We start from the raw sequence: 23,005 nt of genomic DNA on the forward strand, positions 1-23,005 counted from the left end.
CTGCTCGCGGTAATGGTCTTCATTATTATTAGTTATGAGTCCGATTATGGTAGTGGCATCCGCATATTTCATAAAGGTGACTGAGCTGTGGAGAGATATCAGGTGGTTGGTGTAGAGGGAGAAGAGCCAGGGTGAGAGGACGCAGCCCTGGGGGGCGCCTGTGCTGAGGGTCAGGGGTCGAGATGAAAGGCTGTTCATCTTGACCCACTGTCGTCTTTTCCACAGGAAGCTCCGTATCCAGTGGCAGATGCAGGGGTCAATGTTCATGTCCACCAGTTTGTTGAAGAGATTGACCGGGTCTATTGTATTGAAGGCTGAGCTAAAGTCAATGAATAGGATGCGGGCGTAGTTGTTGGGTGATTCCAGATGTAGTAGTGTGTGATGGAGGGCTAGATTGACAGCATCCTCAACAGATCTGTTGGCACGATAGGCAAATTGATACGTGTCCATCAGGGGGGTGGTGTGGGTTTTTAGGTAGGAGAGGACGATGTGTCATACGCCTTCATGGCCACAGATGTCAGAGCGATTGGCCTGTAGTCGTTGAGGCTGGAGATCTTGGTTGATTTTGGTACTGGGATTATGATGGAGTCTTTGAAGCACTGAGGAACTGTGCATTGGCGGAGGGAGGTGTTGAAAATTGTAGTGAAGATTGGAGCCAGTTGTTCAGCACAGACATTCAGGACAGCAGAACTAATCCTGTCTGGGCCTGCTGCTTTCCTTTTGTTCGTTTTCCGGAACACGGCCCTCACCTGGTGGAACATATCCAGATGTTATGATAATAGGAACAAAGATGAGAGAGAGAGACCTAATGGTCTGTCTTTGCAAGGGCATCAAAACAGGTGAAATATATGTTGTAAATTAAAATCAATATTTTCAATTCCTCCAGACCGTCGTTTGCCTAATTCAGTCACATTCTTTCCATCCATTCCTCTTTCCTCTTTTTTTAAAGCTCCCCAAACACCATTAGGTAGTGTGTGTGTGTGTGTGTGTGTGTGTGTGTGTGTGTGTGTGTGTGTGTGTGTGTGTGTATGTGTGTGTGTGTGTGTGTGTGAGTGTGTGTGTGTGTGTGTGTGTGTATGTGTGTGTGTGTGTGTGTGTGTGTGTGTGGAGGCACTTCAGGCTCCTCAAGTCTTTCTCTTTTTTGCTCCCGTTAGTAATTAGAGCATCATTAATATGCTGTGACTGTGCTGGAGCCTTCTGTGTATGTGACTGGGTCTGGTTAAAAAGTCTGCAAGTCTGGCAACATCATTTTTCAGTTTTTTTTCCAGATAATGAAAGGGTAGATTGTAAGCTTTCAAATGATGTGTCATACATTGAAATCTGAAACAAGTTGAAGAAGTGTTGAATGTTGATACACTCCAAATCACTGTGCTGAGAAAACCAGCCTCAAAGTATTCACAGTCTTTTTTCACAGAGGTAATGGGTGGGAACAATAGCTGGTTAACTCCACCCCAACCACCCCCTCAAGACAACCACACCCTCAAGACAACCACTCCCCCATTACACTACCTGTCATTATCTACCTGTCATCTGTCACCCCAGTGGGGTTGTCAGCTAACCCTCAGGTAACAAACTTGCAAGGCTGACATGTTTAAATTACTGAATAATAATAATAATAATAATAATAATAATAATAATAATAATAATAATAACAATAATAATAATAATAATAATAATAATAATAATAATAATAATAACAATAATTATAATTATAATTATAATTATAATTCAAGATTCATGATTTCTTTATTGCCATGTGTGCCAAACGTTTATTACATCCCTTTACTAGTACAAGAAAGTAAAATTCATGGCAATTGAACAAATTAGGCAAGATACAATTGAGCAATACAATAATAGAATGGTAAACAATAATAATGTCCGTGTGTATGCATTTATCATTATAGTCCATAAAGCATCTAGTAGGACTTGTGTAGTTCCTTCCCATCCATCTGGGCATCAAAGCTGTAATAAAAAAAGAAGACAGTACATTTAAAATGATTGCCCACTGTTACCAACACACCACTTTTACAAAATACTACTATGTTGATAAAATAGAAATACTACTATGTTGATAACATAGAAATACTACTATGTTGATAACATAGAAATACTTCTATGTTGATAACATAGAAATACTACTATGTTCATAACATAGAAATACTACTATGTTCATAACATAGAAATACTACTATGTTCATAACATAGAAATACTACTATGTTGACTTTAGGATACTCCCGCCTGGATCTGACACCTGTTCTTCTGTCTCTGAGATGCCTGAAGCTATCCTGATGAACGGCTGTGGGGGGAGGGCGGACGAGAAGAGGGGGGGGGTGGGGGGAGGAGAGAGAGAAGGGAGAGTGAGACAGAGGGGACCGAAGGAGAGTGTGTGATGGGAGAGAGAGAATAGGAGGAGAGAGAGAAGGGACAGCAGTCACATGTCTAGGTGGATACGCTGTGTGATGGAGGGAATGGATAGAGGGATTGAGGGATACTCTAGGCCAGGGGTCGGGAACCTTTTTGACTGGGAGAGCCATAAAAGCCAAATATTTCTAAATGTATTTCATTGAGAGCCATATAGTATTTTTAACATATAATAAATTAAATATGTCTTACTTTTAATGCGATTTCTGGTGCTGCATGGTTTTGCTGATGTCCTTGTAGTCTGGTTCATACGTGGTGAGGTTGAGCTTCATGCAGGCGTTGAGGCTTCCATCAGTTAAACGTGAGCGTAGGTTGGTCTTAATGTTCCTCATATGCGAGAATGACTGCTCACATACATATGTAGAGCCAAACATGGTCAATACGGCAATACTAACACGCTGCATTGTGTGGTATGTCACAGGAAGCTCGTTCCAAGTTTTCAGAATCAGCTGGTCTTCAGGTTGAAGTTTTTTCATTTCTGTCCACTTGTGTTCCCTCGCCAGCTCTGCTCGCTGTCGCGCAAGACTTTCCAACTCTCCATTAAGTGTCTTGAACTTACTCATCCACATGTCTGATGCCTTCAGGTCAGCAACTTCCAGCTCAAAGTCTCCCATAGAGACCCCAGGGATGCATGTCAGGTCGATTTTGTCCACTGCACACTCATGTGGATGAGTGATGAACTTGAAAAGACCAGTGCACGCACGAAATTCTCCAAAACGTGCTTTGAATGACTGCAGGAGATTGGACGTAAAGCCAGTTAGCTGCTGGAGATCCAGATGTTGAGTGGAGTCACTTGCTAAGCATGCATCTCTAAATTGTTGCAGTGTTACAAAGTGCAGAAGACGACCTGTTTCAATGTCCCTGAGAAAGACTTCCAGCTTGCTTTCAAATGCAAACACTGCTTGTTGAAGGGATGAGATTGTATTTCCAATACCTTGCATTTTCACATTGAGCTGGTTCAGATGGCCTGTTATGTCCACGAGATAGTGAAACTGCAGGAGCCAGTCAGTGTTGTCTAGCTCAGGATGCTTGACGCCTTTCATTTGAAGAAAAGTCCGGATTTCACTCAGGCAAGCTGCAAAACGGCTGAGCACCTTTCCCCTTGACAACCAACGCACGTTGCTGTGTAAAAGCAGACTGGGATAATGATTCCCAACTTCTTCTAACAGAGCTTTAAACTGGCGATCATTTAAAGCTCGGTCAACAATGAAGTTGACCACTCGAATGACCAGCGACATCACCTCACCTAGCTCCTGGCCACACGTCTGAGCGCAAAGCGCCTCCTGGTGCAGGATGCAATGAAAACTTATGATGGCTCTCTTTTCATGTTCACGGAGAAGCGCTACAAATCCTTTGTTCTTCCCCAACATACAGGGTGATACAGTAGTGATGTTTATAACATGTTTATAACAGATAACAGGTGATACAGTAGTGATGTTTGTAACATGTTTATAACTGATAACAGGTGATACAGTAGTGATGTTTATAACATGTTTATAACTGATAACAGGTGATACAGTAGTGATGTTTATAACATGTTTATAACTGATAACAGGTGATACAGTAGTGATGTTTATAACATGTTTATAACAGATAACAGGTGATACAGGCACCATCAGTACAGACAGAAATAAGTTTAACCATCGGCAGTTTTTTTTCTTTAGCAAACTCCATGAAAGACGTGAATAAATCCTCTCCTCTGGTTGTCCCTTTCATTGGCAAAACAGCCAAGCTTTCCTCACGCAGTGTGTCACCTGCAGCATACCTGGCAAATATACTGAACTGAGATAGATGGCTAACATCTGTTGACTCATCTAACGCGAGAGAAAAGTATGTCACCGTCACCGTGACACCCACGCAGTTGCTGTTGACTCGTCTGCACTCTCCGCTGTAGCTCCTCGCATGCCTTTTTCCTGCTGTCCCCCGCTGGATATTTCGATGCAAATGAAGCATGATGCGTATCGAAGTGCCGCTTTATATTTGACCGTTTCATCGATGCAATTTTATCATTGCATATTAGACATACCGCAGATCCTGCGATCTCCACAAATGCAAATTCCTCTGTCCACGCAGCCTGGAATGCACGGTAATCATCGTCTTTTTTTCTTTTTTCCATCTTTCTCGTTACAAGGGTTGAAGCGTATAAGCTAGTTCACTATCTGATCAAATTGTTTTTTATTTATTCACCTTTACAACGACCTCTGACACTCTCGCGAGACATTGGTTCCCGACCCGACCCACGGGTCACGGGTCATGGGTCCCGTGAAGAGTCCCGTGAAATGTAACTTCAAAACGAATTTCTGTTTACTTTAAAATGACACAGTATTATTACGCAATATCACAAGTATTTTAAAATCAGTTCCAAACTGATTTTTTTTCCAACTTTTTTTTCATTTTATTTGTTTTACTTTTCAACCCAATTGTCTGGGAGCCATATGCCGTCACCGGAAGAGCCATAGGTTCCCGACCGCTGCTCTAGGCGGTGCAGAAGGAAGAGAGGACTGTATGTGACATGGTCTGGTGAAAAGGTCTGCATGTCGTCAATGTTCAAGTCGCGCAAATGAACAAAAAAAGTATTCGTTTTTATTCATATTATGAAAGTTTAAGTGTTGAAGAGCCCACTCAATACAACAACATCAATTTGTGACGTTAGAATTATAAGGTTCTTAAACAATTTAGTTTTTTACATAATCTGATCCATTATGTGTTTATTAATGCCTGTGTGGTATTATTTATTAAATGTTGAAATGTTTTAGTTATATAATAAAATACAAAGGTTCCATCTCACAAAACATAATGGAATGTAAAAACTTTGATGCTCAATGGGTGAATCCCAATTCACCACTCTGGCTCCGTTTTCACCCCTAATCTCCGTTTTGCGCGTTCACGTGTAGCCGTAGTGGCGTCCCAATTCATTACTCATTTAGGGTTAGGGTTAGGTTTAGGGTTAGGGTTGGCTCCGTTCGGAGCAAATCTTGACCCTCGTTCGATTCGGAGCCATGAGACTCCCTTCCGGCATGCATTGCGAAACATCTACAGAAATGTTATTTTCGCTCTCGTAATACGGAAGCGAGCCTGAAATGTCATTTACTTTTTCTGGAATTACTTGTAATTAAAGACTTGAAAAATTATGATAACCATCGTATTATCTTAGTTCAATGTCATTACAATGCATTATAGACCTTTTATTTATAACAAGCATAACCAAAATATCGCTTTTATGTCGGTGCTGTGTCTAACGTTACAGTAACGCAACGCTGCATGACAGTCGAGCATTTCAGAGATGTACAATCATAAATAAATTATTACCTGTGGCGTTTGACAGCGGATGATGGTACACATATGTAAAGTTATCTATCAAACGTTCGTCTGACTTGTACATGATGCGCATTTTGACCTATTTCCACCCGCAATCTAATCCGAGCAGTTGTTATTAGGTAATATTATTAATGGGTTGTATCATTCATTTAAATGCATTATAGACCTTTTCTTTATAACAAGCACAACAACAACAAAACGTTATTATGCCGATGTGCTGTGTGTCTAACGTTACAAGCTGATTTGTGCATGACAGCCGCGCATTGACATATTTCCATGTCTGATGTCTAATGTCTGATGTAGGCTACTAATGTCATTTCAATGCATTATAGACCTTTTCTTTATAACAAGCATTACAAAATGCTTAACATAGAAAGTTTCACAGTCCAGCGCGCTCAGGACACCGGAGCCAGCAGGAAAGACCGGAGCACTCATATCTGCGCGTTTGTCACAGGCTGGAAGTGTCAAGCACAGCGCGATTTCCATTTCAGAGATGTACAATCATGTTTATTTAGAAATAAATTATTACCTGTGGTGTTTGACAGCATGATAGGCGCGAATTCCCCCCCCATGGTGGTATATGACGCTATAGTTGTTATTATACCAAAACAACCGTCAATCTAATCCGAGCAGTTGTTATTATGTACTATTATATGTAGTTAACTAATGCAGTGGACAGCGGCTGTTTCTCCAGTGTTCCTGTCACATCGGATTTCGTAACGTCATAAAATTAAATCTGTAAGTCATGCATTTTTCCATGTTTCCTTTTGATGGCATATGACGCCGTAAATGTAACTAAAGTTCAGCCTCGAAGTTGTTGCACTGTTGTCCTAAATCAAGCAGGGTTGGGCCATGTTAGTACCTGGATGGGAGACCGCCTGCTGTAAGCTTTTCGTTCCTCCAAGTTACCGAGGAGAGGCGCGTGCCGCGGCCGAGGAGAGTGTACTCTTTCCGGATAGACATTTATGCATGCTCTCGGGGTTCGAAACATAACTTCCCGGGGTGCCAGCGGGTTGGTTGATGGCTCAAAATGACCGTATACCGATGGTGAAGTTAGCAAAGTAGTATTGTGTTTGTACCACCTTCATAGCCGGTGTTATTCACGGACAAACACGGTGCCCGGAGGCACCCTTTGCGGGTTAATAGCAGTGGCGGCTGGTGATAAATTTAATGTTGGGTGGGGCACAGGTTATGGGGGCATGCTCCACGGGGAAGAATATCAACTTTAAAATCTGGATTTACAGTCGATTTTAGCATGAGAATATATATATAACTTAATTATTTTTATATATAACTTATTAAAGGGCAAACTGCAAACACAACAAAAGTATAATGCACAACAACTGACAAATCAACTGGATTAGTCTTTGTTAGCAGAGTAGTCCTAATGTTAACAGAATGGACTTATACCCTTTGTCTATCTGTGCAGCGGTAAGGTGAATAATTCTAGCAGTACTGTCCAGACAGTTGTCTTGTTTAGCCATTCAACTAGGCAATATTTATTCAATGGAGAAAGACATGGAACACAATGCAATTGTGATAATAAATGTGTTCTTTGTTACTTCTTTAATTAAATTTAAGTGTACCTTTCTATTATCATACAATATTTCCTTGAACATGTAAACTCTATAATCATACAGTTGTCTTTCTATTAGTTGTCTCTGTCATACTGAACTGTTTGTTATCATCCTGAACTATCTCTGTTGCTCACCTCACCTCAGTTCTGTCTCTATTGCTCTCCTCTCCTGTTGTCTGTCTCTCTGTTGCTCTCCTCTCCTGTTGTCTGTCTCTCTGTTGCTCTCCTCTCCTGTTGTCTGTCTCTCTGTTGCTCTCCTCTCCTGCTGTCTGTCTCTCTGTTGCTCTCCTCTCCTGTTGTCTGTATCTCTGTTGCTCTCCTCTCCTGTTGTCTGTCCGAATATCGGTTGTTAAGTCGCGACGTGTTTCCGGGTCCAAAGTTGGCTGAGGCGCTGTCTTCGAAATGCCGCAATAATAATAATAATTAATTATATAGCGCTTTTTCGAGGCTCAAATACCCTGACAATATGGGGAAAACGGGAAAGTGCTGTGTCCCTTGTTGTATGAATAGATCTAAAAAGCTAGAGTCTAAAAAACGATTAAACTGTCATTCTACCGCTGTAGTACACTGGTACTCTGGTGCAGAGAATTTCTGGTTTGGAGCCGGAAATTGCAAAACATCACGTTTGACGTCAGACTTAACAACCGGATATTCAGGGCTCTCAAGTCTCACGCAATTTTTTATTTTGACTACCTATTCTGTTCCCACTGCGCGTAACCAGGGCGCAACTTCAACAGATAGCGAACACACACTGACACATCAATGAATCCTCAGACGCTGGAGTAAAGTTTAGTTCTTTACTAAATCTTCAGAAACATGAGTGGTCGTTTGGTTATTTTGTAAAACTGTAAATAAACATAAGAGTACAATTACTGTAATGCTCAAAACTATACTGTTACACTTTCAACATCAACAGTATGTAGCCAACATATAATATCAATATAGCAATACAAATACAGCTCCAAAATATTTATACTTAAATAATATAAGCTATGTATTTATAAACATATACATTATACATTGTAGTTGTAGCAAGAAAATAAAAGGCAAACTTACAAGCAAAGCCTTTTCCAGGGCAAGAATGTAAACAATGAGATTCTCCGGAGCTCTTTCTCTCAGCTAGCTGCTGCTACGAGTTACTATCACGTCTGAACAGTGTGCTCACGTCATGTGACTAAACAAAACCGATATACAATGAATAAAGGCAGTAACGAATGTAATGTCCACTAGATGTCTCCAAAATGAAAACCTAAGAAACCAAGACACTACCCCTAGTGGTAGTGGCCCTAGGCTGCAGCATTTTTTGCGCCCCGGCCGAGAAATAGGAGACAGCCAATTGGAGCGCTGCTACAGCTCACGTGTAAGCCAAAAGTATTTGCAGTGCCATAGACTTGCATTCGGCCGGCGCCCCGACTCCTCCCCTATGTATATTCACAGTGAATTTTCCACACACACAGATACAATGCTTATTGTATTGGAGGATTTTTAATGAATGCTGATAGGCGCCGACAGAATATCAGCCGCATTTTGTGAATAAACAATGTTTATTTAAAAAAAAACGTTTACAAGTCGCAACAAGGAAGTGAAGGTGGGGGCGGCGCCCTAGCGCCCTCTATTGGCCAGCCGCCACTGGTTAATAGCTGTGGTTTACCGTGGGTTAGGATAACAATTCAAACGTGTCCGGATAGGGGAGAGGACAGGGAATCTGAAACCATTTGAATGGTGTCGATACGACACAAATCCCGGGTAGAACTTCTCTCCCCCATGATAATGAAGCATTATTCTTTTTTATTTGATGACTTGTTTGATCGATTGATAGCGTTCAAGTTCATTCAAGTTGTGAATGAATCGCGAGCGTCAATGCTTTTCTACGATACTACGTGTAATGTCACTTGGACATAGAATAATAAGACACTTGAGTCTGGGTTCAACAAAGGTATAACCAGTTTACTTCGGTTCTCTCGACACCTGTCAGTCACCTAGTGGTATATCATGAACTCGCTCTAAGGCGCATGCGCTGTCCTGACTATGAATTAACCCATTCATTACACTACGGATGACGTATTAGGGTTGTCCCATGAAGGGTTGTCCCATTTCCCCCGGGGAACCACTACTGCTATGGCTCCAAAACGAGTGACTCCAAAACGAGCCGAAGTGGTAAAAAAGAGAATCGGGATTGGGCCTAGATCTCTGAACTGCCCTAAACGGAGATAGAACCTTACAATTCTAAGATCAGGATTTTACGATCACTAAATACTTTTAGTGACTTTTTTCTAATTTGTGAATTGGATTCACTGTATCAGGTCCCGTCCTGCTTCAGGCTACTGGGTTAGTGATACACGGCTTGTAAACAACCTTACATATTAGCACGTGTTCAAAAGCAAGGACTGTGTGATCATCTAATTATGTGTAATGTGTTTTGAACATGTTCGTGTTCTATCAGCATGTTGTGGCGTGCTTAACATGCAGTTAGATGCTCGTAATGATATTCCTTTTTAGCGCTAGCCTACTAGCAGCTGTTTTGTGTGTGTTTGGATTCAAAGTAAGTTTCTCTGGTATTTGGTTTGAGGTGGACCAACAATTTCCTAAGCATATCTTCTCCAACTATTTTCAGATGTCAATCTATGAAACATAATTTGAAAGCTTACAATATGCACAACTACTCTACTGAAAAAGGATTTTGCCCTACCTGGGGACTTTTTCACCAGACCCTGTCACATTTGGGATATTCACTGACCTTTAATGATGCACTGCAACTTACTCCATCTGAGGGAATGGGAGAGAATGATGTTGGGGGGTTTTTCATGCTAATTGTTGCTCATTGTCGTCGCTTATGCAACTATTTGCTAATATACAGTATTAACCCTAACTCTAACAGCCATAGCGCTAAATGTTTGCTTTCCCCTGAGAACTTACCATAATCTTAACAACTAATGTTTCACCTTAACCAGTGCCAACAATATATTTTTTAAACATATTTAGCTGCATGGCAGGCAAACTGATACAAATAATTAGCACCTCCCTTTCATCAGGAATCTTCCCCGAAGCCCTGAAAACTGCAGTTATTAAGCCTCTACTAAAAAAGAACGGCCTAGACCGATTTGTACTAAACAACTACAGACCCATATCAAACCTTCCCTGAAAAATTATTGAAATGGTTGCCCACGAACAACTTAGCAATTATTTGACCCTAATGATCTCTTTGATGACTTTCAATCAGGCTTTCGCCCCCTTAATAGCACTGAAACGGCCCTTATTAAGGTCCTTAATGACATTCGCGTAAACACAGACTCTGGAAAAATCTCTGTTTTGGTACTACTAGATCTTAGTGCTGCCTTTGACACTGTAGACCACGGCATTCTAATAGATAGACTAAAAACATGGGTAGGACTTTCGGGCACTGCCCTAAACTGGTTTAGATCCTACCTACAGGACAGAAGCTACTATGTCTCCAATTGGCAACTTTGTATCTGACCAAATTAAAAAGACATGTGGGGTTCCCCAAGGGTCAATCCTTGGCCCCCTTCTATTCAATCTCATTGATACATGCTTCCATTGGGACACATCATAAAAAAGAACAAAATTGCCTACCACAACTATGCGGATGACACTCAAATCTACATAGCCCTCTCACCGAACGACTATAGTCCCATCTCTGTAATTGCATTGAGCAAATAAACGCCTGGATGACACAAAACTTCCTCCAACTAAACAAGGACAAAACAGAGATAATTGTATTCGGTGCACCTGACAAAAGATCGAAAGTCAGTGCAAAACTTGATTCTCTCTCTCTTCAAACTAAAAAACAGGTCAGAAATATTCTAGACTCCGATCTAAACTTTAACAGCCACATAAACTCGATAACTAAATCAGCCTACTATCACCTGAAAAACATAACAAGAATGAGAGGTTTCGAGTCCAAGCAAAACCTTGAAAAACTCATCCATGCACTTGTTTCGAGTAGACTTGATTATTGTAATGGTCTACTAACAGGCTTATCTAAAGGAGCTGTTCGTAAATTGCAGCTCATCCAAAACGCCGCCAAAACGCTGCTGCTAGGGTCCTAACAAAAGAACAAAAGACATTTGAACACATTACACCAATCCTGAGATCCCTGCACTGGCTACCAGTCTCTCAGAGAATTGAATTCAAAATCCTCCTAATTACATACAAATCACAAAATGGTCTTGGACCAAAATACATATCAGATCTCCTACCACCTTATATTCCCGCAAGGTTCCTAAGGTCAGCTGAGACTAATCAGCTAATAACTCAGAGTAAAAACAAAACACGGTGCAGCAGCTTTCAGTCATGCTGCTGCATGCTCCTGGAACAAACTCCCTGAAGAAATCAAACAGGCCCAAACCCTTAAAATATTAAAATCTAAGCTAAAAACAACACTCAAACACCTACACCTCCTCTATACCTCTACACCTCCTCTATACCTCTACACCTCCTCTATACCTCTACACCTCCTCTCTATACCTCTACACCTCCTCTATACCTCTACACCTCTCTATACCTCTACACCTCCTCTATACCTCTACACCTCTCTATACCTCTACACCTCCTCTCTATACCTCTACACCTCCTCTCTATACCTCTACACCTCTCTATACCTCTACACCTCTCTATACCTCTACACCTCCTCTATACCTCTACACCTCCTCTATACCTCTACACATGATACCTCACGATTAGCTAGCTTTGTGTTAGCCAAGCCACTACATTTAGGCTACTCCGTTCACGGGTAAGTCATATATCAACAAAACTAGGCTACACTTACCAACAGTAACTGAAGTGAGCTTATACTTTTATTACATACATACATACATACTGATTCACTAATTAAACCCAATGAGCCCAGGAGCCAAAACGAAACAAAAGAAACACTTAACACTGGCGCGAATCACCACTCTCCCCCTCAACGCAAATTAGCATGCTACTAGCCTCAATGCTAGCGTTTCACGTTTCAATACCTCACATACCTCTACTCAAGTGTCTCATGTTTTTGCACCAGTTATGATTAAACACAAACACTTCTATCATTGTCTTTTTTCCATTAACTATTGTCTTTTTAAATGTTTTATCTATTTACTTCTTATATTTGATTTTATTCATTGTAATTTTTATTTTCTTATGCTCCTCTTGCTGTATTTTTTAATAATGTTTGTAAAGCACTTTGAATTGCCCCTTTTGTATGAAATGTGCTATACAAATAAACTTGCCTTGCCTTGCCTTACCAGTCAAAGTTAATGACTGAAATGACACAACGTATGTTGTAAAACTGGTAAAACAGGTTGTCAGACGCTGGTATAGCCAGATAGCACCATCCCCCAGAACCCAATCATTGAGAGACTGTACTGGTGAAATGCACTTTCAAAACACAAGCTTCTCTCACATTGTCTGTCTCTCTCTCTGTCTCTCTGTCTCTCTCTGTCTCTCTCTGTCTCTCTCTGTCTCTCTGTCTCTCTCTCTCTCTGTCTCTCTGTCTCTCTCTCTCTCTCTCTCTCTCTCTCTGTCTCTCTATCTCTCTGTCTGTCTCTCTGTCTCTGTCTCTCTCTCTGTCTCTCTGTGTCTCTATCTCTCTCTCTCTCTCTCTCTCTCTGTCTCTCTGTCTCTCTCTCTCTCTGTCTCTCTGTGTCTCTATCTCTCTCTGCCTCTCTCTCTCTCTCTCTCTGCCTCTCTCTCTCTCTCTCTCTCTCTCTCTCTCTCTCTCTCTCTCTCTCTCTCTCTCTCTCTCTCTCTCTCTCTCTCTCTCTCTCTCTCTCTCTCTCTCTCTCTCTCTCTCTCTCCTCAGTACCAGGCTTCCCCTACCCAGCAGCCACTGCAGCAGCAGCAGCAGCAGCATACAGAGGGGCACACTTAAGAGGAAGAGGGCGTCCGGTGTACAACACGTTCAGGGCAGCCGCACCACCTCCACACATCCCTGCCTATGGGGGGTAAGTATGTCTCTCTCCCACATTATCAACACCCCACCCCAACCCCCCTAAACATAACTAACAATCATCTAGAAGCAGCAATAGTGGCTGTAGCATTAGCAGTGATACCCGTTAGCCTTAGCAGTGGATGAGCAGTGATACACGTTAGTATTAGCAGTGGGTGAGCAGTGATACACGTTAGCCTTGTCCTTCTAGTAGTGTCGTCCATCACGCTGTGTGTTAGTACTGGTCCCACCCTCTCTTCATTGGACTTACGTATGTGAATGTTTTCAAAACCGGATCAGAGTTATTTGGTACTTCCCCCCCCCCCCCCCCCCCCCCCCTCCACAGAGACTGTTTGGCTCCGCCCCTCTGAACTAAAGCCTGGTACACACATAAGGATTTTCAAAATCTTAACAGATGTTTTATCTGAGACAGACCCCACACATGAAGATAAAACATCTTGGATTGAACAGCCTTGATCGTAGGCAGCCATGTGCGACAGAGCAAATAAAGTGCCGAAGAACGAAAAGTCAGCTCGCTTCTTGATTGGCTACATTCCATCCACGTCACAATCAGACTCGCGAGCAGGGTTGCCAGATGGGATTGACATTTTCCACCCTAACCACAGTCTAAAACCGTTAATTCCACCAAAAATACCCGAGCCCATCTGGCAACCCTAGTAGGGAGTCGGGAGTTGCCCACACACATAAGGATTTTTGGTCGTAAATATTGAACACGTTTAACATTTACGATTGTCGGCCCCGACCATTTTCCGAGCAGATTGTGGGGAGAAATGGACTCTTAACACAACTCACACCACAGGATAATCTTGTAGGATAATCTTTAGAGCCGTCCGATAATCAGGCATTTGCTGTCCTTGGTTGGAAGGGGGGAAATCAGGCCAAAATCGGCCAGATTATCTTTATGTGTGTACCAGGCCAGATTATCTTAATGTGTGTACCAGGCCAGATTATCTTTATGTGTGTACCAGGCTTTACCCTCCACAGAGACGGGGGGGAGTGGTTGGACGGCCTGCATGTCAACATTCACTAATACCAATTTTGATTTTGTTCTGTCTTTGTATGTTGGTTTGTCTTTGTGTGTTGGTTTGTGTTTGTGTGTTGGTTCGTGTTTGTGTGTTGGTTTGTGTTTGTGTGTTGGTTCGTGTTTGTGTGTTGGTTTGTGTTTGTGTGTTGGTTTGTGTTTGTGTGTTTGTTTGTCTTTGTGTGTTGGTTCGTGTTTGTGTGTTGGTTTGTGTTTGTGTGTTGGTTTGTGTGTTGGTTTGTCTTTGTGTGTTGGTTTGTCTTTGTGTGTTGGTTCGTGTTTGTGTGTTGGTTTGTGTTTGTGTGTTGGTTTGTGTTTGTGTGTTGGTTTGTCTTTGTGTGTTGGTTTGTGTTTGTGTGTTGGATTGTCTTTGTGTGTTGGTTTGTGTTTGTGTTTTGGTTCGTGTTTGTGTGTTGGTTTGTGTTTGTGTGTTGGTTCGTGTTTGTGTGTTGGTTTGTGTTTGTGTGTTTGTATGTGTCTGTGCATCGTCCGCAGTGTCGTTTACCAGGATGGATTTTATGGTGCAGATATTTATGTAAGTATGAATCCTGTATCATGTACAGCATGCCCCCCCACCCCCTACACCACCCCCACCTCATATAGCATGCCTTGTCTTGGTCCGTGTGGACTTTAGTTCCACGTACCCCCACCCCCACTTCAAGCTCCACCTCCACCTCCACCTCTACCTCCACCTCCACCCCCACCTCCACCTCCACCTCCACCACCTCCACCTACACCTACACCCCCACCGCCACCTCCACATCCACCTACACCTCCAACTCCACCCCCACTTCCACCTCCACCTCCACCTCTACCACCTCCAACTCCATCCCCACCTCCACCTCCATCTCCAGCCCCACCTCCACCTCCACCTCAAACTCCACCTCCACCTCCACCCCCACCTCCACCTCCACCTCCACCACCTCCACCCCCCCCCACCACCACCCCCACCCCCACCTCCACCTCAACCACCACCTCCACCTCCACCTCCACCCCCGTCCCCACCACCACTGAGTCAGATGGACAGACTGAATGTTACACTGTCACTGTTACACTGGCAGATGGACAGACTGTTACACTAAGTCAGATGGACAGACAGACTGTTACACTGAGTCAGATGGACAGACTGTTACACTGAGTCAGATGGACAGACATACTGTTACACTGTGTCAGATGGAAAGACTGTTACACTGAGTCAGATGGACAGACAGACTATTACACTGTGTCAGATGGACAGACTGTTACACTGAGTCAGGCCACATGGACAGACTGTTACACTGAGTGAGATGGACAGACTGTTACACTGAGTGAGATGGACAGACTGTTACACTGAGTCAGATGGACAGACTGTTACACTGAGTCAGATGGACAGACTGTTACACTGAGTCAGATGGACAGACTGTAACACTGAGTCAGATGGACAGACTGTTACACTGAGTCAGATGGACACACAGACTGTTACACTGAATCAGATGGACACACAGACTGTTACACTGAATCAGACAGACAGACTGTTACACTGAGTCAGACGGACAGACAGACTGTTACACTGAGTCAGATGAATGAATGAATGAATGAATGAATGAATGAATGGACTTTATTGTCATTGCTACAGTACAGGTACCAAACAACGAAATTTAGGAGGGGTGGCTCCCCTGGTGTTAGGAAAGGGGAAAAAAAAGAAACTTTTAGAAAAAGAATAAAATCACAAGAAGGTAAGGAGCTGGTTTACATAAATAAATGCTATGTACACAATCCACTGTACTATACTGCACAGATAGTCAACTAGGGTTGTCATATTGCACAAAAGTATTTTTTCACGTTATTTAAAGTGTCACAGTTTGCAGGCTTGAAATGTACATGTTTGTGCCTCAGCACTAGCTGCCATACAATCCGTCCAGACTGTCCTGGGCCCAGAACGTAGGCCTTTGCTGTGTTCAGGGCCTTGACGGCCCTGTGGTAGAAGCAGTTCTTCAGTCTGTTTGTCTTAGCGGCCGGGGTCCTGTACCTCCTTTTCGAGGGCAGCCTGATAAAGTGTACGTGCCCAGGGTGGGTCGGGTCCCTGGAGATCTTGGAGGCCTTCCTGAGACAGCGTGTGTTGTACAGCTCTTCCAGAGAGGGGAGGGGGGCGCCGGTGATCTTCTGTGCTGTTCTCACGACTCTCTGTAGCGCGTTTCTCTCCGCTGTTGTGCAGCTGTAGAACCAGTTGCAGATGCCGTAGGTGAGGATGCTCTCCACTGCGCCGCGGTAGAAGGCCACCAGTATCTCCTGCTTGTTGTGTTCTTTCCTGAGGCATCTCAGGGTGTATAGCCGCTGTTTGTGCCCTCTTGATGGTGCCTTTTGTGTTGTCCTTCCAGGCCAGGTCATCCCGCATGTGATGTCCCAGGAATCGGAGGGTTGAGACTCTCTCCACGCTCTCTCCGTCGATGAGCAGGGGCTGGATCTCTGACTTTTTCCTCCTGAAGTCTACGATGAATTCCTGGGTCTTTGACTTGTTTAGCAGCAGGTTGTTAACCTTGCACAGCTTGCTCAGTTGCTCTACCTCATCCCTGTACGCCGCCTCGTCCCCCCCCGAGATACATCCCACCACGGTGGTGTCGTCTGCAAACTTTACGATGTAGTTGCTGGGGTGGACGGGGGTGAAGTCGTGGGTGTAGAGGTTGTAGAGGATGGGGCTTAGCACGCAGCCCTGGGGGGACCCAGTGCTGAGGCTGAGGGCTGTGGAGGTGTGGGGGCCCACCCGCACCCTCTGGGGGCGGTCGGTCAGGAAGTCCTTGATCCACGCACATATAGAGTGTGATAGACCCAGGTCTAGTAGTTTGGTCACTAGCCTTTCTGGAAGGATGGTGTTGAAGGCGGAGCTGAAGTCCACGAAGAGCAGTCTCACGTAGCTGTTTCCCCTCTCCAGGTGGGATAGAGTGGCGTGGAGAGTCGTCGCTATGGCGTCCTCTGTGGACCTGTGGGCTCTGTAGGCGAACTGGTATGGATCCAGGTTGGGCGGGAGGCGTGTGAGTATGTGGGCCCGGACTAGTTTCTCGAAGCACTTCATGATGATTGGTGTGAGTGCCACCGGGCGGTAGTCGTTTAGGCAGCTCACCGTGCTTTTCTTCGGGACTGGGATGATAGTTGAGGTTTTCAGGCAGGGTGGGACGGTGGCCTGGGACAGAGACTGGTTAAAGATGTTGGTGAAAACCCCGGCCAGCTGGTCGGCGCAGTCTCTCAGCACCTGTCCCAGGACGCCATCCGGCCCCGAGGCTTTCCTGGGGTCCACCGCCTTCAGTACGCGTCTCACCTCATGCTCTGTGAGGGTGAGGCTGCTGAGAGCTGGAGAGATTGGTGTTTGTGTTGCGGTTACCTCCGTTCGCCCCTCGTCGAACCGGGCGTAGAAGGTGTTCAGCTTTCCCGCCAGCAGGGGGTCGTCCTCTGCGGCTGTGAGCCTGTTGGCTCTGAAGTTTGTCATCTGCTGAACCCCCTGCCACATCCGCCTGGAGTCGTTGCTCAGGAGGCATTCCTCAATCTTCTCTCTGTGCTCTGCCTTGGCCGCTTTGATGCCGCGCTTTAGGTTGGCCCTGGTGGAGCTGTACAGCGGTGTGCTCTTCCCTGCGAAGAAGGCGTTGTCCCTCTCGTTGATCAGCTTTTGGACCTTCCCAGTCATCCATGGCTTCGTGTTGGGGTAGACCCGGACCCGTTTGTCCACGGTGACTGAGTTGGTGCAGTTCACTATGTGGTTCAGAACCGACGACGTGTACTGTTCCAGATCCTCATGCTCATATTCCTGCCATAGGGTGTCATTTAGGCAGATCTGCAGTGGAGCGGACCCTTCTGGCCAGGTTCTGACAGTCTTAGTGGTGATGGGAGCACTTTTCCCCATTGTAGTGTATGCAGGAATCAGGAGGATTGACACATGGTCAGACATGCCTAGATGAGCTAGCGGACTAGCCTTGTAAGCACGTTTGATGTTGGTGTATACCTTATCCAGTGTTTTTTCCTCCTCTCGTTGCACATTTCACAGGCTGATAGAACTTGGGTAGTACTGCCTTCAGGTCGACATGATTGAAGTCCCCCGCTATGATGTGAATAGCCTGTGGATCAGTGCTTTGTTGGCTACTGATGACTTCATATAGTCGCGCCAATGCTACTCTGCTGTCTGCGCTAGGCGCTATATACACACATGTTATTAGCACCGCGTTAAACTCCCTAGGGAGGTATGTGGGTCGGCATTTAACAGTCAAGTATTCCAGGTCTGGGGAGCAGTGGCTACTTACAGTTTTCGTGTTTAAGCACCAGCTGTCCTTCGTAGATATAATGAGGCCGCCTCCGCGGGTCTTCTCACTAAGCAGCGTTCGGTCAGCGCGGTGCAGCGTTCGCCCCTCCAAGCTAACAGTAGCGTCCACAATGTTGTCATTTAGCCAGGTTTCGGTCAGAATAATCACACAGCTATCCCCTACGATGTTGTTTTTGGCCACCTGTAGTCTCAGTTCATCCATCTTGTTCGTCAGGGATCTGACGTTAGAGAGGAAAATGCTTGGCAAAGCTGGTTTGTTTGGGCTTCTCCTCAGCCTTGCTAGCAGGCCTCCCCTTGCTCCTCGGCGTTGTTTACGGTCTCGCCTCACTCGCTTACGCCTTAGTGTTGGGATAGCGTAGTACTGTTCACCCGGCGACCTCGCGATGTCGAAAGGGATCCTTTGTTGTTCTAAGAATTCCGCCGTTACAGTCCCCTCGTTTTTCGCACCAACTTCTAGTAAGTCTAGTCTGCTGTAGGTACTATTTACACAACCGTTCCCTATAAGTACTAAAATAAAAATGTACATACAAATATTCTTAAAAACACTAAAAAACACCAGCGTGGAAGCCACTCCAAGCCTCGCGTCTGAGCGCGCCGCCATCTTGGGAGAGACAGACTGTTACACTGAGTCAGATGGACATACTGTTACACTGAGTCAGATAGACAGACAGAGTGTTACACTGAGTCAGATGGACAGACAGACTGTTACATTGGGTCAGATAGACAGACAGACTGTTACACTGAGTCAGATGGACAGAAAGACTGTTACACTGAGTCAGATGGACAGATATACTGTTACACTGAGTCAGATAGACAGACAGAGTGTTACACTGAGTCAGATGGACAGACAGACTGTTACATTGGGTCAGATAGACAGACAGACTGTTACACTGAGTCAGATGGACAGACAGACTGTTACACTGAGTCAGATGGACAGACTGTTATACTGAGTCGGATGTAAGAACAGACTGTTACACTGAGTCAGATGGACAGACTGTTACACTGAGTCAGATGGACAGACTGACTGTTACACTGAGTCAGATGGACTGACTGACTTTTACACTGAGTCAGATGGACATACTGACTTTTACACTGAGTCAGATGGACAGACTGTTACACTGAGTCAGATGGACAAACTGACTGTTACACTTAGTCAGATGGACAGACATACTGTTACACTGAGTCAGATGGACAGACTGTTACACTGAGTCAGATAGGCAACTGATACACTGAGTCAGAACAGATGGACAGACAGACTGATACACTCAGTCAGATGGACAGACAGACTGATACACTGAGTCAGGCCAGATGGACTGACTGTAACAATGAGTCAGGCCAGACAGACAGACAGACAGACTGTTACACTGAGTCAGATGGACAGGCTGTTACACTGAGTCAGATGGACAGACTGACTGTTACACTGAGTCAGATGGACAGACAGACTGTTACACTGAGTCAGATGGACAGACTGACTGTTACACTGAGTCAGATGGAAAGACTGTTACACTGAGTCAGACAGACAGACTGTTACACTGAATCAGACAGACAGACTGTTACACTGAGTCAGACAGACATACTGTTACACTGAGTCAGACGGACAGACTGTTACACTGAGTCAGACGGACAGACTGTTACACTGAGTCAGATGGACAGACAGACTGTTACACTGAGTCAGATGGACAGACTGTTAAACTGAGTCAGATGGACAGACTGACTGTTACACTGAGTCAGATGGACAGACTGACTCTTACACTGAGTCAGATGGACAGACTGACTGTTACACTGAGTCAGATGGACAGACTGTTACACTGAGTCAGATAGACAGACTGACTGTTACACTGAGTCAGATGGACAGACTGACTATTACACTGAGTCAGATGGACAGAGAGACTGTTACACTGAGTCAGATGGACAGACAGACTGTTACACTGAGTCAGATGGACAGACTGACTGTTACACTGAGTCAGATGGACAGACAGACTGTTACACTGAGTCAGATGGACAGACTGACTGTAACACTGAGTCAGATGGACATACTGACTGTTACACTGAGTCAGATGGACAGACTGACTGTTACACTGAGTCAGATGGACAGACTGACTGTTACGCTGAGTCAGATGGACAGACAGACTGTTACACTGAGTCAGATGGACAGACTGACTGTTACACTGAGTCAGATGGACAGACTGTTACACTGAGTCGGATGGACAGACTGATACACTGAGTCAGACAGACAGACTGTTACACTGAGTCAGACAGACATACTGTTACACTGAGTCAGACGGACAGACTGTTACACTGAGTCAGACGGACAGACTGTTACACTGAGTCAGATGGACAGACAGACTGTTAGACTGAGTCAGACAGACAGACTGTTACACTGAGTCAGTCAGACAGACTGTTACACTGAGTCAGATGGACAGACTGACTGTTACACTGAGTCAGATGGACAGACAGACTGTTACACTGAGTCAGACAGACAGACAGACTGTTACACTGAGTCAGATGAACAGACTGTTACACTGAGTCAGATGGACAGACAGACTGTTACACTGAGTCAGATAGACAGACAGACTGTTACACTGAGTCAGACGGACAGACAGACTGTTACACTGAGTCAGATGAACAGACTGTTACACTGAGTCAGATGGACAGACAGACTGTTACACTGAGTCAGATAGACAGACATACTGTTACACTGAGTCAGATGGACAGACAGACTGTTACACTGAGTCAGATGGACAGACAGACTGTTACACAGAGTCAGATGGACAGACTGACTGTTACACTGAGTCAGATGGACAGACAGATTGTTACACTGAGTCAGATGGACAGACTGACTGTTACACTGAGTCAGATGGACAGACTGACTGTTTCACTGAGTCAGATGGACAGACAGTCTGTTACACTGAGTCAGATGGACAGACTGACTGTTACACTGAGTCAGATGGACAGACTGTTATACTGAGTCAGATGGACAGACTGTTACACTGAGTCAGACAGACAGACTGTTACACTGAGTCAGACAGACAGACTGTTACACTGAGTCAAACAGACAGACTCTTACACTGAGTCAGATGGACAGACTGTTACACTGAGTCAGATGGACAGACAGACTGTTACACTGAGTCAGATAAACAGACAGACTGTTACACTGAGTCAGATAAACAGACTGACTGTTACACTGAGTCAGATAAACAGACAGACTGTTACACTAAGTCAGACAGACAGACTGTAACACTGAGTCAGATGGACAGACAGACTGTTACACTGAGTCAGACAGACAGACTGTTACACTGAGTCAGACAGACAGACTGTTACACTGAGTCAGACGGACATACACACTGTTACACTGAGTCAGATGAACAGAGGGGGTCTGTTCTCTCGCCGATGCTGCTCAACGTTTACATCCCCGACCTACCTGATACAGCATCTAGAAAGTATGGCTACGCAGACGATCTTGCCATCATGCTGAGCCGACCAACGTGGAAGGCGATGGAAGAGGGTCTTAACGTAGACATAGGCACACTGGTAGAATACCTTCGAAGGTGGCGTCTACAACTCAGTGTCGGAAAGACAGTCGCAGCGGCATACCACCTTAGCACCAGAGAAGCCAGGAGGGAACTTGAGGTGCGCGTTGACAACAAATGTCTGGAGGTCCAGCAAGCCCAGAAGTACCTTGGAGTGCGCCTGGATCGGACATTGTCCTTCAAGCAACACCTGGAAGAAGTCAAGGCCAAAGTGACATCCAGGGCCGCGCTGATCCGCCGCCTTGCTGGTACAACCTGGGGAGCCTCCGCTAAGACGCTAAGAATATCCACCCAAGCCCTGGTCTTCTCTGCAGCGGAATACTGCGCCCCAGTCTGGAGCAGAAGCCCTCATGCGAGAAAGGTCGACGTGGCTATCAATACCTCCCTCAGAATAATAACTCGATGCTTGAAGCCTACCCCTGTGTCCCTCTTGCCAGTCCTCGCGGGAATAGCACCGGCCGGCCTCCGACGGGAGGCTGCCACCCTCGCCCTGGCCAGGAAGGCACAAAAGCATGACTGGCACATCCTGCACAACACCACCATAACACCAGCACCTCTAAGCCGACTCAAGACCCGCCACCCTTACAACAAGGCAGCACAAGACATGCTCAACTCCACCTCTGAGGACATCTCCAGAGATGCATGGTTGGCAGCAGCTTGGAAGCAGGAGTGGGAGTCAGCCGGGCCCTCCCGAATCCACCGCTACATCTGGGACCCAGGAGATGGCGCCATTGGAGGAGACGACCTACCACGCCGGCAATGGACCACACTGAACCGTCTACGAACTGGTGTCGGTCGCTTTAAAACATCAATGAAGGCGTGGGGCCTGGCGGACAGTGCGGCATGCGAGTGCGGTGACTCAGAGCAGACCGCCGACCACATAATCACCATCTGCCCCTTATATAG

At 45.1% G+C, this 23,005-nt stretch overlaps 1 protein-coding gene across 2 annotated transcripts in view; it reads left to right on the forward strand.

Moving 5' to 3' along the window:
• Positions 1-23,005, forward strand: part of rbfox1 (RNA binding fox-1 homolog 1) — a gene marked incomplete at both ends in the record, with an annotated part of 526,479 nt that overhangs the window by 422,142 nt on the left and 81,332 nt on the right. For both annotated transcript variants that reach the window (XM_080524505.1, XM_080524506.1), the window contains 2 exons: positions 13,117-13,258; positions 14,780-14,819. In XM_080524505.1, the coding sequence (XP_080380631.1) occupies positions 13,117-13,258; positions 14,780-14,819 (182 nt within the window). The remainder of the gene's footprint in view (positions 1-13,116; positions 13,259-14,779; positions 14,820-23,005) is intronic.

Source organism: Nansenia antarctica, assembly GCF_963989245.1.
Source record: "Nansenia antarctica genome assembly, chromosome: 2".
Classification (NCBI taxonomy): domain Eukaryota; kingdom Metazoa; phylum Chordata; class Actinopteri; order Argentiniformes; family Microstomatidae; genus Nansenia; species Nansenia antarctica.